Below are 14122 nucleotides of genomic sequence, written 5' to 3' on the forward strand. Positions count from 1 at the left end.
CGCCCTGCCCCTCCCTTATTTCTCTTTAGCCAAAATCCTCCAAGCCACTCTGCCTTCTCCTCCTCCCCTCCTACCCCACCCTGTCAGGGCCTCACCCCTCCTCAGATCAACCCACCTCTGCCCTCTGCTCCTGCTGCCCACCCCTTCCCCTGCCAGAATGGCCTTCATCAAACCCAAACCAAAGAAACCAACAGATCTCGTTGTCACCCCTCCAGGACCTGGAAGGTGCAGTGAACTAAAGAGGGTGAAACACAGAGAAGATGAATGCCTCCTCTTCCCTTATTAGACACCATAAGGTTTGTGGACTTCGGCCAGTATAAAAAAAAAAAAACCAAAAAACAAACTGGAACTGGGTGTTATTTGTGATCACTCCTCAACACAATTGATTTTTTAAACTTTTGAGGTAGACTTGAGGGGTGGGAAGCAAGACCGTCCCCGGGTTCTCTAGGTCGACGCTGTTTTCCTCCTTCCTTCATTTGCCGTCCCTTTTTGCACCTGGCCTTTGCATTGGCCGTTCCCTCTGCCTGGAGATCCGGCCCTGTAGTCCCAGGCTGCGCCCGCTCGCCCTTGAGTTTTTCCTCAAAATTCACCTTCTCTCGATGGCTTCCCGGGGTCTTGTTCAAAATGACACCCCTCGGCCGCCCGGTCCCTGAGTCTGCTCCATTTCGACTTTCACAGGCATCACTCATTGTCCTTATTCGTCGTGCTGTGGTCGCCCGGGCCAGAACGTGACCCCTCGAAACAAGCTCTGGATTACGCGTCTTGTTAGCGTGGCAGGCGCCGGTGGGGAGTCCTGGGTGCGGGAAGCCTGCTGCACAGACGCGGGCGCCGGGCCTGGGGACAGGCGGCCCCGAGTCCTCCATGGGCGCCGCATCCTCCACCAGCAGCGACCTCGGAGGTGATGCCCGGGCGCCGCCCCGAGCCCCAGTCGAGTGCAGGCGGCCTCCCCTTCCTTCCCCTACCTCCGCTCCTCCCCCGACAGGGTACAAGAGAGAGAAGGGCGGGGGCGGGGAGGACAGACACTGGCCAGCGCAGGGACAACCGTCCTCACCCCCCCACCCCCCGGGCATTTTTAAAGGTTTCGTTCTGTGGCCGGAATTCTGGCTGGAGGTGTGCCTCCAGCCCTCCAGCGTTGGGGACACAATGCTTTGCTCCCAAAGTCCAACCTTCAGGACAGATCCTTAGGAGCTTCCTACTGCGCAGTTCCTCCAGGGCAGAGACCCCGCGCGACCAGGGGGTGGGGGTGGAGACGAAAGAGGAGCCAGAGAGGGGAGTGCCGGGTCCTGGGGAGCCCCGGAAGCCTGCATGTGAGTCCAGTTTCTCTGTCCTTGTCTCTATCATTGCAGAGCACAAGGACAACTGGGCAAAACATGAATTTTACTCTCACCATTAAGGGTATGCACTGTTTTCAGCAGTTTTCCAACAAGGCAGCATGGCGACATTTTAAAATATCTCATGTCTTTCCTAAAGTGAAATACAGATTACAGCAGAATCAAGGTTTATGAATTTGGCTAAGATACAACAATAAAGAACTCGAAATAGAGATTACACAAATGAAGATACATGATTTTGGGTAAAAGTACAATGAGGACTAACCTCAAAAAGAATGTCAAGTGCATTTTTTCTGGTCCAAAACAAACAAAAAAAGGCTGTCACATAGAAAAAAGAGAAGACATCTCCCTCTCTCTTTCTGTATATATATATATGTATATATACACACATACATATATATACACATATACGTATATATGTATATAAAAATATATATGTATATAAAAATATATGTGTGTATATGTGTATATACATATATATGTATATATGTGTGTAACATATATATATGCATATACACGTGTATATGTATATGCATATATATACATATACGTATATATGTATATACATATATATGTATATATAGACTACTGATATCAGACAGTAGTCTATCTATATTTCTGTAACTGTATGCATGGATCCTTTTCCAAATTTTCTACTTTACTAAGCCTTTTACTGATTTATAGAAGCTTTTTATTACTAATTAATTAATTAGAGCCGAGGTCTCCCTCTCTTGCCCAGGCTCAAGTGCAGTGGCGCAATCATAGCTCAGTGTATTCTTGAACTCTTAGGCTCAAGCAGTCCTCTAGCCTCAGCCTCCAGAGTAGCTGGGATCACAGGCTTATGCCACCAATCCCGGCTGGAAGCCCTTTAAATGGCTTTGTCCTGTGTAGCAAATATGTTCCCTAATTCACCGACATCCTTCAGGATACTATGAACAACTTTCTTCACAAGCTTCCTTCCACTATCACTACCAGGTCCACGCCCATGCCCAACCCAGTTCCCGCCTGTCACATGGATGTGGCAGTGAGTGGTCACAGGATTGCTTCTGTTGTCTAAACAGAGCTGACATTAGGGTGAGGTGAGTGGCACACGTAAGGCACACAATTTTTTTTTTTTTTGAGACAGGGTCTCACTCTGTCACCTGGGCTAGAGTGCAGTGGTGTCATCATAGCTCACTGCAACCTCACACTCCTGGGCTCAAGTGATCCTCCTGCCTCAGCCTCTCCAGTAGCTGGAACAACAGGCGCCTGCCACCATGCCTGACTAATTCTTTCTATTTTTAGTAGAGACAGATCTCACTCTCGCTCAGGCTGATCTTGAACTCCTGAGCTTAAGTGATCCTTCCCCCTTGGCCGCCCAGAGTGCTGGGATTACGGGTGTGAGCCACTGTGCCCGGCCTAAGGCACACAGTTAAAAGAGGTGTGCTAGCTCAGGTTTGTTTATATGCTGACCGTGTGCCTGCATGGCCCTGAGAGCAGTGCACCCTTAAATTTTGCACCCTAGGTCCCTCATCTCACCTAGTCCCAGCCACGTGTCTTAAGGACAAAGCAACCTTCTGCAGTTTTGTTTGCTCTTTACAAAGGAGAGACTGGGCCCTAATTTGGCAAGGTTGTAGGGGAGGCAGGGCCGGTGTTACAGGTTGACCAAAGTAGCATATACATCTCTGATATTTCCCCAAAGACCCCAGAGCTATGTGCTTTAAAAGCAGCTCCTACCGGACTCTTCCTCTTAACCTAAGAGAATAAACTCATCTTCAAGTGATTGTTGGGGAACTTAGTAGGATCCACTAGTACTGTTGCCCTGGGAAGTCTCAGTTGCAGAGTCACACTCCTAGAGTAAACCCTTCCCATCTTGTCCCCAAGGAATGCATTAGGGATTGGAATAGGTTATATTGATGATTGATGGTCTCCATTCCTCACGTCACATGTGTACACCTCTTTGCCAAGTATTTCAGCTTCTCCTACAAGAGGCAACATCCGTGTCCACATCTGTTGACCATAAACTAGGTCAGGTGACTTGATGGGACCAACAGAATGCTCATTATTAAATGCTTATTATTATCATTATTTTTTGAGACAGGGTCTCAGTTGCCTGGGCTAGAGTGCAGTGGTGTCATCATAGCTCACTGCAGCCTCAAACTCTTGGGGCTCAACTGATCCTCCTGCCTCAGCTTCCTGAGTAGCTGGGATTACAGGCATGTGCCACCATGCCTGGCTAATTTTTTCTATTTTTTTTGTAGAGATGGGGTCTTGCTATGTTGCTCAGGCTGGTCTTGAACTCCTGACCTCAAACAATCCTTGTGCCTCAGCCTCCAATTGTGGTTGGATTACAGGCACAAACCACTGTGCCCATGTAAATGCTTATATTAAAAAAGAGAAGGCTGGGCAACATAGCAAGACCCCATGTCTACTGAGAGAGGAAAAAAAGGGGGGAGGGCTGGGCACTCTATGTGAATGATCTCCATTAACCCTTAGAGCCTCCCTGGGAGGCCGTTGCTAGTCTTAGCCCTATTTTATAAAATGGAAAATTGAAACCCAGAGAAGGCCAGTCACAGGGCCAAGGTCACAAGGCTCTTATGCTGACTTCAGTTAACATGGTTCACACACACTTCTCAGCTTTGCTCGTTGTCCATTTCAACCCCCTCTGCTGCCTCCCTTATTTTTTTTTTTGTTTTTTTTTTTTTTTGAGACAGAGTCTCACTGTGTTGCCCTGGCTAGTGAGTGCCATGGCATCAGCCTAGCTCACAGCAACCTCACACTCCTGGGCTCAAGCGATCCTCCTGCCTCAGCCTCCAGAGTAGCTGGGACTACAGGCACGAGCCACCACGCCCGGCTAATTTTTTCTATATATTTTTAGTTGGCCGATTAATTTCTATTTTTAGTAGAGATGGGGTCTAGCTCTTGCTCAGGCTGGTCTAGAACTCCTGAGCTCAAACAATCCGCCCGCCTCGGCCTCCCAGAGAGCTAGGATTACAGGCGTGAGCCACTGCGCCCTGCCCCTCCCTTATTTCTCTTTAGCCAAAATCCTCCAAGCCACTCTGCCTTCTCCTCCTCCCCTCCTACCCCACCCTGTCAGGGCCTCACCCCTCCTCAGATCAACCCACCTCTGCCCTCTGCTCCTGCTGCCCACCCCTTCCCCTGCCAGAATGGCCTTCATCAAACCCAAACCAAAGAAACCAACAGATCTCGTTGTCACCCCTCCAGGACCTGGAAGGTGCAGTGAACTAAAGAGGGTGAAACACAGAGAAGATGAATGCCTCCTCTTCCCTTATTAGACACCATAAGGTTTGTGGACTTCGGCCAGTATAAAAAAAAAAAAACCAAAAAACAAACTGGAACTGGGTGTTATTTGTGATCACTCCTCAACACAATTGATTTTTTAAACTTTTGAGGTAGACTCGAGGGGTGGGAAGCAGGACCGTCCCCGGGTTCTCTAGGTCGACGCTGTTTTCCTCCTTCCTTCATTTGCCGTCCCTTTTTGCACCTGGCCTTTGCATTGGCCGTTCCCTCTGCCTGGAGATCCGGCCCTGTAGTCCCAGGCTGCGCCCGCTCGCCCTTGAGTTTTTCCTCAAAATTCACCTTCTCTCGATGGCTTCCCGGGGTCTTGTTCAAAATGACACCCCTCGGCCGCCCGGTCCCTGAGTCTGCTCCATTTCGACTTTCACAGGCATCACTCATTGTCCTTATTCGTCGTGCTGTGGTCGCCCGGGCCAGAACGTGACCCCTCGAAACAAGCTCTGGATTACGCGTCTTGTTAGCGTGGCAGGCGCCGGTGGGGAGTCCTGGGTGCGGGAAGCCTGCTGCACAGACGCGGGCGCCGGGCCTGGGGACAGGCGGCCCCGAGTCCTCCATGGGCGCCGCATCCTCCACCAGCAGCGACCTCGGAGGTGATGCCCGGGCGCCGCCCTGAGCCCCAGTCGAGTGCAGGCGGCCTCCCCTTCCTTCCCCTACCTCCGCTCCTCCCCCGACAGGGTACAAGAGAGAGAAGGGCGGGGGCGGGGAGGACAGACACTGGCCAGCGCAGGGACAACCGTCCTCACCCCCCACCCCCCGGGCATTTTTAAAGGTTTCGTTCTGTGGCCGGAATTCTGGCTGGAGGTGTGCCTCCAGCCCTCCAGCGTTGGGGACACAATGCTTTGCTCCCAAAGTCCAACCTTCAGGACAGATCCTTAGGAGCTTCCTACTGCGCAGTTCCTCCAGGGCAGAGACCCCGCGCGACCAGGGGGTGGGGGTGGAGACGAAAGAGGAGCCAGAGAGGGGAGTGCCGGGTCCTGGGGAGCCCCGGAAGCCTGCATGTGAGTCCGGTTTCTCTGTCCTTGTCTCTATCATTGCAGAGCACAAGGACAACTGGGCAAAACATGAATTTTACTCTCACCATTAAGGGTATGCACTGTTTTCAGCAGTTTTCCAACAAGGCAGCATGGCGACATTTTAAAATATCTCATGTCTTTCCTAAAGTGAAATACAGATTACAGCAGAATCAAGGTTTATGAATTTGGCTAAGATACAACAATAAAGAACTCGAAATAGAGATTACACAAATGAAGATACATGATTTTGGGTAAAAGTACAATGAGGACTAACCTCAAAAAGAATGTCAAGTGCATTTTTTCTGGTCCAAAACAAACAAAAAAAGGCTGTCACATAGAAAAAAGAGAAGACATCTCCCTCTCTCTCTCTGTGCTTCACTCTCTGAGTTCACTTCTCGAGGTCCCTGGGCCTGCTCCGTAGCTCAGGGGTGACCCAGTGGCCAGGAGGAGGTGACAGCAAGGTCTGTTGGTTTCTTTGGTTTGGGTTTAAGGAAGGCCACTCTGGCAGGGCAGTAGTAGGTTGATCTGGGCAGTGGTGAGAGGGGCAGGAGCCAGGGCAGGGGGTGGCAGGAGGGGAGGGAAGAAGGGGAAAGTGGCTTGGGGGATTTTGCCTAAAGAGAAATGGGGGAGGGGCAGGGGTATGTGAAATGGACAAGGAGCAAAGCTGAGAAGTCCTTGTGAATCACGTTAACTCAGATCCAGATATTCCTGGACGCTGGGAAAGCAAGAATCTTCTGAATTTCGCCTGTTCCAAGCTGGGAACGTACACACCTGTTCCTGCTAATTTAATTTGGAGTGAGGTTAAGAAGCCTGTTGTCCTCAGGCATCTCTGGCCAATGTGGTTCACAGAGTCCAGGAAGGAGTACTATCCAGGCTTGAGATAAGGAAGGCGGTGTCCCCCCTTGCCCCTTGGGAGGGGTAGGGGCTGAGATTCAAAACCCAGCAGCATCTCCCTCCAGACCACTCTCTGCAGATCCTCCCCACCCACTCCTCTCTCCTTCCTTGCAGGTCTTCCTGCCGGACAGTGTGGCTTCTCAGACAATTCTACATCTTGGTTTGGAGCCTCACTTTGGCACCTCACACGCATTTTACTAATGTCTCAGTTGAACTGCTTGTCTCAGCTTGCTGTGCACAAGTCTGTATAACTCCTTTGGCCGCTCTTTAAGTGGAACTTAGAAACTGAATTTACCTAATTTCCTGTTTCAATGTCTTGTCTCCTAATTAGATTAGGACACTCTTGCTGCAAGGCACACACCTGAGCCAAGCCCACTGATTGCCCAGAGTGCCATGGTGAAGCCACACCTACAGTAAACACATTCTGCCCCTATTGCGAATCTTTCTCCTTACTTAGGATAATTGCTACCATGTATGATACATGCCCCAAATTGATAAGGGCTTAAAATGGGATTTCTCATTTTAAAAGAAGTCTTCGAGTAGGTGAACTGGGGCTATTTTGGTGGTTCCACACAGTAACCAGTGACCCAGGCTCCTTCTAGCTCAACAGGATCCTACCTTGAGTGTATAGGTGAGCTGCCCTTGTGGCCCAAGACTGAGCCAGAGCCAGTGGTATGGCCACTGTAACTGCTTCCCGTCAGCAGGACAGAGAAGTGAGGAAGAATGGTCTGTTGAAGCAAAATCCCCATAAGTCCAGTCTCTTTCTACTTCATTGGCCAGAACTTAATCATGTGTCAAACCTAGCTATAAATTTAACTGGAAAGTCAAGTTTCTTAGGTGGGGCCCTTGCCCCTTGAAACACTGGGCTTTAGAAGTAGTTAAGAAGGGGTGGGGGATGAAGAGGAAACTGCGATCTGTGCCACTGTACGTGTCAGGACGCTTTCCGTCTCAAATTTTTCCATTCCGATATCCTAACTCACAACCCTACCCCAAACCTAGACTCTTATCAAAGATTGGGGAAGCCACAGGGTGACAAGATGTCATCTATTGGTTCGAGGATGCTGGAACCTTCTACAGGGTTTTCTATTCTTTCTTTACATTGGAGAAATGCAATTAGGGTTGGCCTTTAGGGCTCATAAAAGTAGCTTCTAATTCTGATGAGCTCCCCACGCCCCCTACTACTCCAGTGCTTCTTCCTCTTAGAATCAGTGCTCGGTCACTTTCTCTCTTTTATTATTTATTTTTAGAGACAGGGTCTTGCTGTCACCCAGTGATGCAGTCATAGTTCACTGCAGTGTTGAACTTCTGAGCTCAAGCGATCCTCCTGCCTCAGCCTCCTAAGTAGCTGGGACTACAGGCACACACCATCACACCTGGTTCATTTCTAAAATTTTTTTTAGAGATTGGGGTCTATGTTGCCCAGGCTCACTTTCTAAGAGAGTTCAATATGACTGCTTCATTTATAAGCGGTTATTAGCTAACTTTTTAGTCTTTCATCTGTTCACACCATTTAACTCTCAGCTAAGGTACTAAGGTATGGCCCAGACATCTCTGTTAGGTGATTCTGATGTACCTTAAGGTGAATTATGCATTAAGACAACTAGGCCGCTTTGGAAAAATGCTAATGCCCAGTACTACCCTCAGAAATTTGGGCATAGTTGGTCTGGAGTGTGTCCTGGTTATAGGTAATTTTCAGTATCCCAAGCGATTCTAATGTGCAGAGGGCTGTGAACCACAGCTCCAGGTCACCTGTGTGCACGCCTGTGTTTGGGGTAGGTGCTCAGTCCTGGACCTCACACCTCTGCAGGAGCTTTCTACTATGCTTTTGGCCCTTAACCCTCCTCAAAACGTAGTCAAAACATCAGGCAAAGGGAAGTAGCAACATTTGTATTATTATATTATTTGTCGGAATTTCCAGAATCAGGGTCTCCACTGGGCAAGTAGAAAAATAGAAAAGTTTACTACTTTTAAAAGGAAACTATGACAAAAAAGTATACTCAGGAAAGGGGCTCCTAGAACTCGAGCAACCTCCAAAGAGTTCAGCCGCAGCGCAGTGTCCCTGCAAGGACAGAAATGAATGTGTGTCCCCTATATCCGAGATTCGAGATGTGAGTGTCTCTACAGAGCCGGGGCTGAAGCAGCTACGAGCTGGCCCAGTCCTGGAATCGGAAGCAATCACTTGCAATCTTCCACACGGTGTTGCTGGGTGAGGCCTGGGCGGTCAGGATGAAGTTCTGGTTGAAGTCCCGTTGTTTGTTGCCCTCAAACTTCACTGTTCCACAGATCACAACGAGGACTGTGGTCTGGCTTGGTGTGGCTTCATCATGAACAGGCTGGCAGTCTACCACGTTAATCTGGAACTCACTGGAAGGCAACATTTCAAAAAACTCACTTAAGGATTCTTGTCCTGAAACGGCATTTCCATTCCAAACCAGCGTGGCTGTGCCCATGTACAGGCGGGAGAGCAAACGCCGCCGCTTATCCATGGTGGTGTAGTAGACGTTGACAAACTCTTCGGCAGCTCTGCAGGCCTGATCCACATAGGTCTTGAAATCCACGGATGCCATCTCTGGTTCTGTGGACTGAGACCTCCACCAGGGTGTTTCCTGTGACTTGGGGAGCCAAGGGCTGTAGGTAGAAAAGAACCCATGTGAATGCCAAAGTTCATTCTGCTCTGATGATGGAACAATCTTCCTTTCCTACCAGTGGCAAAACAGTTACAAACTGTAAAAGCCTCTGTTTGCTCATTGTAAAAAGGGAATATCACCACTGTGGCATAGCTGTAATACGAGAATTAGATGAGAAAGTGTGCATCAAGTGCTCAGTTAAAAAGCTTGATACCTACATGTTCGTACTACAATTGGCCCTCTGTATCAGGTTTCACATTGGAGGAACCAACCAATTGTGGATCAAAACCCACAAATACAGAGGGCCGACTATACTATGCCATTTTATATAAGGAACTTGAGCATGTATGGGATCTGGTATCCATGAAGGATCCTGGAACCAATCCCACGTGGATAAGGAGGGCCAATTGTACTACAAATTTTAAAAATCTCATATTATAAAATAGAGTATATTTGACTATGGAAGGCCACCCTTTCCTGGAAGCTTGGAACAGGTGTGACTGCCCATGAGTAAAGACAGTGGACCAAGTTGAAGGGAAGAGGGGCCATCAACCCAATAAAGGCCAGTCAGATCAATGAAATATGCTCGTCAGCTGGTGAGTCTGGGGAAGCCTGTCGTGAGCCACCCAACAGGGACTGGGAGGGCAAAGAGAAGGCAGGCTTCTTAAGAGGGTAAAACAACAAAAGCCATGAGGCCAGGACCAAAACAGTGGCCATAATCCCCATAAAAAGCTATAAGCAGCAAACCCTGTGGATGAGTGGGAATTAGAAGGGATGACACCTAGCTTCTATGGGTGCTAATACCCACCCACCAGATAAATCCCATGGAGCTACAATGCCACAAGAGAAAGAATTCAAGACTTCCAATTGTAGCTGAAATGTCCTATTTCCTTCCTTAAATATCAGCTTATGAAAAAGATAAGAGTCCACACAGGGCTGGGAAAGGGGTACTCTTAGGGGTTGAGAAAGGTGGTAGCATTGCCTCCAGCGAAGAGCTGGGAGGAAGCCTGGTCCTAGACATGAGCAGTAAGAGGCAATCTCAGATGCTGGTCTTTCTACTCCCTGCAAGGACCTCAAAGTTAAGCCTCAATAAACACTCTGAACCGGGTACAGGTGTCCCTTGATATCGGTGGGGGATTGGTTCAAGGACTTCACAAAGACACCAACATCCGCAGATGCTCAAGTCCCTGATATAAAACGGTGCAGTAATTGCCTATAACCTACGCACATCCTCCCATATATTTTACATTGACAGCCACACAAAAAAATCGGAAACTTTTTCTTGGGGCCACACTGTTTTATTACGAAAATAGAATAAAAACTTCAACTGTAATTTAAAAGTAAACATAAATAGAAAAACTAAATTTATTGACTTCTATTCATTTAATCCACATTTTTAGAATTACATTGTCAATACTAATTATAACAATAAGAACATCAAGAAGATTTTATATATGCTTCACATGGCCCTAGGGTCAAAACTAGAGTGAGTTAAATACAACTCTCATGGCCATTAATGTGTTAAATCATCTCTAGATTACTTATAATATCTAACACAATGTAAAGGCCATGTGAATAGTTGTTATACTGTACTGTTTAGAAAATAATGACAAAGTCTGTACATGTTCAGTACAGACGAATTTTTTTTTTCTGAATATTTTCAATCCATTTTGTTGAATCCACAGATGCAGAACCCAGGCATAAGGAGGAGGGTTGATTGTTTTTGCTAAGTGCTTTACATACATTACCTCACTTAAACCTCATCACAAATGGATGAGGAGATTATTACTGAACAGTTTTACAAACGGGAAAAGGGAAACTTAGAGCTAGACCAAGGCCACGACAGTAAGTACACTCCTGATTTATCACCTGTAAGAACGTGAGGGGCCCTGAAAATTTTATCAAAACTATGCTGTCCTTTTACTTGCTTATTTTGTAAGTTCCTGCACTTTTGAAATCAAGTCTGTAGGAACACAGCTCTAGGACTGCTGGCTTGGAAATTGCCTCCAGGGGCCCCATTTCTCTCTCGCTGGAATTCCCAAGCACCCGACCTCCCCGTCACTCCTCTGTCCCTCCCAGAGCACCTCATCACCTCAATTCCGTCTCTGAGACGCCCCTCTTCTCCAGCCCTGCTCCCAGCTTGCATTCTACCTCCCGCAATCTAACAATCCGCCACGCCCCCCATACCCAATAAAATGACCACTTCCACTTTTGGTTCTCAGTTATCTATGGGACTAATGGCCTGCCCGTGTCTGTCAAATCAGAAAGAAAAAGAATAAGAAGACTGTGAAATACGTGGAGTAAATAAGAGGCTGTAAAGATCGCCTCTTTCTCTCGGCGGCCCACACCATGGAGTTCTGGAGCCGGACCAGAGAAGCTGCCACAGCTGCGCAGGCCTCATTTCCGGCAGCGAGTCGCCTTTACTCACTTGACAGAGGCACGCTCTTCCCAGCCACCTTCCCACCCGAAAACTGCTCCATGCGGGGACGCTCCTCTCCTCCTCGAAAAGCAAATTTGCTGCCACGCCTTTTGCACGGGCAAAACCCTAATGCAGACCGCAAGGGTACCACGTGGACAAAGGGCAAACCCGCGTCCCATTCTTGACAATGCCGGGAGGGCGTGAAGGATGCACGTGGGGACTGTCTCAAGGGCCCTCCGCGCAGGCCGTGGGTCCCCAGCTGCCGGGCGGGGGCGGCAACCTACCTGCGCGGTGACGTTCGGGGCGGCGCCGGCCGCGGCGCCTACAATCGAGGCGCCCCCAGCGCGGGCCACAGCTTCACGAAGGGGCCGGCCCGGGTCACGGGGTGGGTCTGCCGAGCCCTCGGCGGGGACGCGGGACGAGCCGCCCTTCTCCTCTTCTCTTCCTCCCCGGACGCTCTGCCCCGGTCGCCGGGGCTCCTGAGCCTGGGGACGTTTCGGCGCCGTTACGCCGGTTCCCGCGGGCATCCAGCCGGGGTCCGCACAGACGCGAGCGCCCCGGAACTGCCCGCTCCCGCCTCCCCGTGACTGGCAGCTGGGTCAGTCAGCAGGCCGGCGGGCCGGGAGGCTAGCTCCGCCCAGGTGTGGCTCGTAGGAGGGGGTGGCTTCCGGAGTCGCACCTTCCCAGAAGAGCCCGGCAGATCCGCGCGCGATTTTTCATTGGTCTAACCAGGTTACAGACTCCAGCGCGATTGGTTAGGTGGGATCCGTGATGAATGAGAGCTCCCAGGTTCCGCCCCCGGAACTGGGGTTAGTGTCGGCTCTACTTAGCATGGTGGAGGTCTTTTCGCTTCGCTGCGATGGATGGCGAGGGGGTGCTCGCCTCCCATTCACCTGTATTGGAGTGATTTTAGTGAGAAAAGTCATGAAATTTAACAACTTGATGCAGTCACGGGAAACAGCCGCAGAATAGCACGAGAAACAGCAGACTGATCCCACTAAGGCTTTCAATCAGCCACAGCATGTGGGACGCCAGGAGGTCCCGCGGGAGCTCCGAAGATGTTCAACTCCGCGGTTCCGGGAGGCCGGCCGAGCCCCTGCGGAGGTCTTCACGGTCAAGCACTTGAGCTGATCACTCTTCTTTGCAGTTTAAGCCTCTTAGAGTTGACATCTTAATGAACACAGAGGCAAACCAACTTTAGTCAAATGGAAACGTAATAACTGAAAGTGAGAGAAGAGGTGACGGCGAGGTTGAGGATGTGGGTAAGGCTGGAAAGTGACAGAAGGATGCCAAAGGGAAACTATGGCAGTCTACCTTCTGGTGTCCTGTGAATTGAGGGGCTCCAACTCTGGTCCAGAGATAGATTGGTGGTGTAATTCTGTTCTTAAGCATCCAAATGAGCTGCATTTCAGCTGTTGTGGAATGAGGGCTGAAATTTTACTGACTGTTAAGAGCAACAGGCTCAACAGAAAGGAACCATTTCGTGTGGACACTTGAGAAATTGTAGAGTGTAAATTTCAAAAAGTTAATAATTCGATTTCTTCAGACACAAAATTTTCAGCTCCATCTGCTGGTCTGAGGCTGAATAATTCATTGCAAAGACAGGAGAACCTTCTGAGTGTGGCTAGATTAAATGTAGTTTAACCTGTACTTTTTTGGTGCCCTTTTGGCTCCCTTTGCTTGCATTCCTGAGAACACTTGGCCTCAGATTTCAGGACAAGTTTAGATACTGGGTGGATTATTTAGGCCACCCCCCACTTCAGTTAAGTAGGTGGAAAGTTTGGATTATTAAAAAGATAAATTGGAGGCTGAGTAGAGGGGGTGAATGAGCATCTTTGAAGTAGTAGTCACACTAAAATGGCTTTATAGACCCCGTGGTAGTGATATTAGGATTTACTGTACAAAATTCCAAATCACAGCATGAATGGAAAGGAAATGAGTTGACTTACTCCCTGTCCAGTAGGTTGGGTGTTGTGCTGCTTTAAAAGTTTCCTCATTTCCCATCTAAGCCCTTTTCATTTCTTTTGTATAACTCTTTGGGGGAGGTATTTTTATTCCTGATTTTATAGATGAGGAGGCTAAGAGACAGGAATTAAGTAACCCTGGAGTCACAGAATCAATTCAAATCTAGAAAAGCTGGTTAGGAGAACCAACCAGGAGTTGGAAAGATTTCCAACTCCAAATCCTTTTAAAAATGTAGAGCTTGAGAGGCAACAGAGCCTGTAGTAGAAGGGTAGGAGGGCAGGGACCTTCTAGGCTTGTGTCTGTAGCATCTAAAATTGTGCCTGACCCATAGCAAGGGCTTAGTAAATACTGTTGGAATGAGTAGATAGGCCTGGGTTCAAATCATTGCTCCACAACCTTCCAGTAGTGATGTGCCCTGCCCAGCATTCACTCTCCCTTTTCTTGGAGGCAACACTGGCTTTTATATCCTCTGTGTTCTGGGGTTTAGGGAGGTTAGGGACCTGCCCCTGGCTCTAAGGGGCACACGACAGGCACTGTATTGCCCTAAGCACAGTTGAGGGTGGTGGGAGGCTCATT

At 48.9% G+C, this 14122-nt stretch overlaps 1 protein-coding gene across 1 annotated transcript; it reads right to left on the minus strand.

The window, feature by feature from the left end:
• Positions 1-8408: 8408 nt before the first annotated feature.
• On the minus strand, positions 8409-12156 carry NXT1 (nuclear transport factor 2-like export factor 1). The gene is made up of 2 exons (XM_012653119.1): positions 11866-12156; positions 8409-9163 (listed from the first exon to the last, which is right to left on the minus strand). The coding sequence occupies exon 2, from the start codon at positions 9100-9102 to the stop codon at positions 8677-8679; it is 426 nt and encodes a 141-aa protein (XP_012508573.1). The 5' UTR covers positions 9103-9163; positions 11866-12156; the 3' UTR covers positions 8409-8676.
• Positions 12157-14122: the final 1966 nt, after the last annotated feature.

The sequence above is a fragment of the Propithecus coquereli genome, unplaced genomic scaffold, assembly GCF_000956105.1.
Source record: "Propithecus coquereli isolate 6110/MARCELLA unplaced genomic scaffold, Pcoq_1.0 Scaffold411, whole genome shotgun sequence".
Lineage (NCBI taxonomy): Eukaryota > Metazoa > Chordata > Mammalia > Primates > Indriidae > Propithecus > Propithecus coquereli.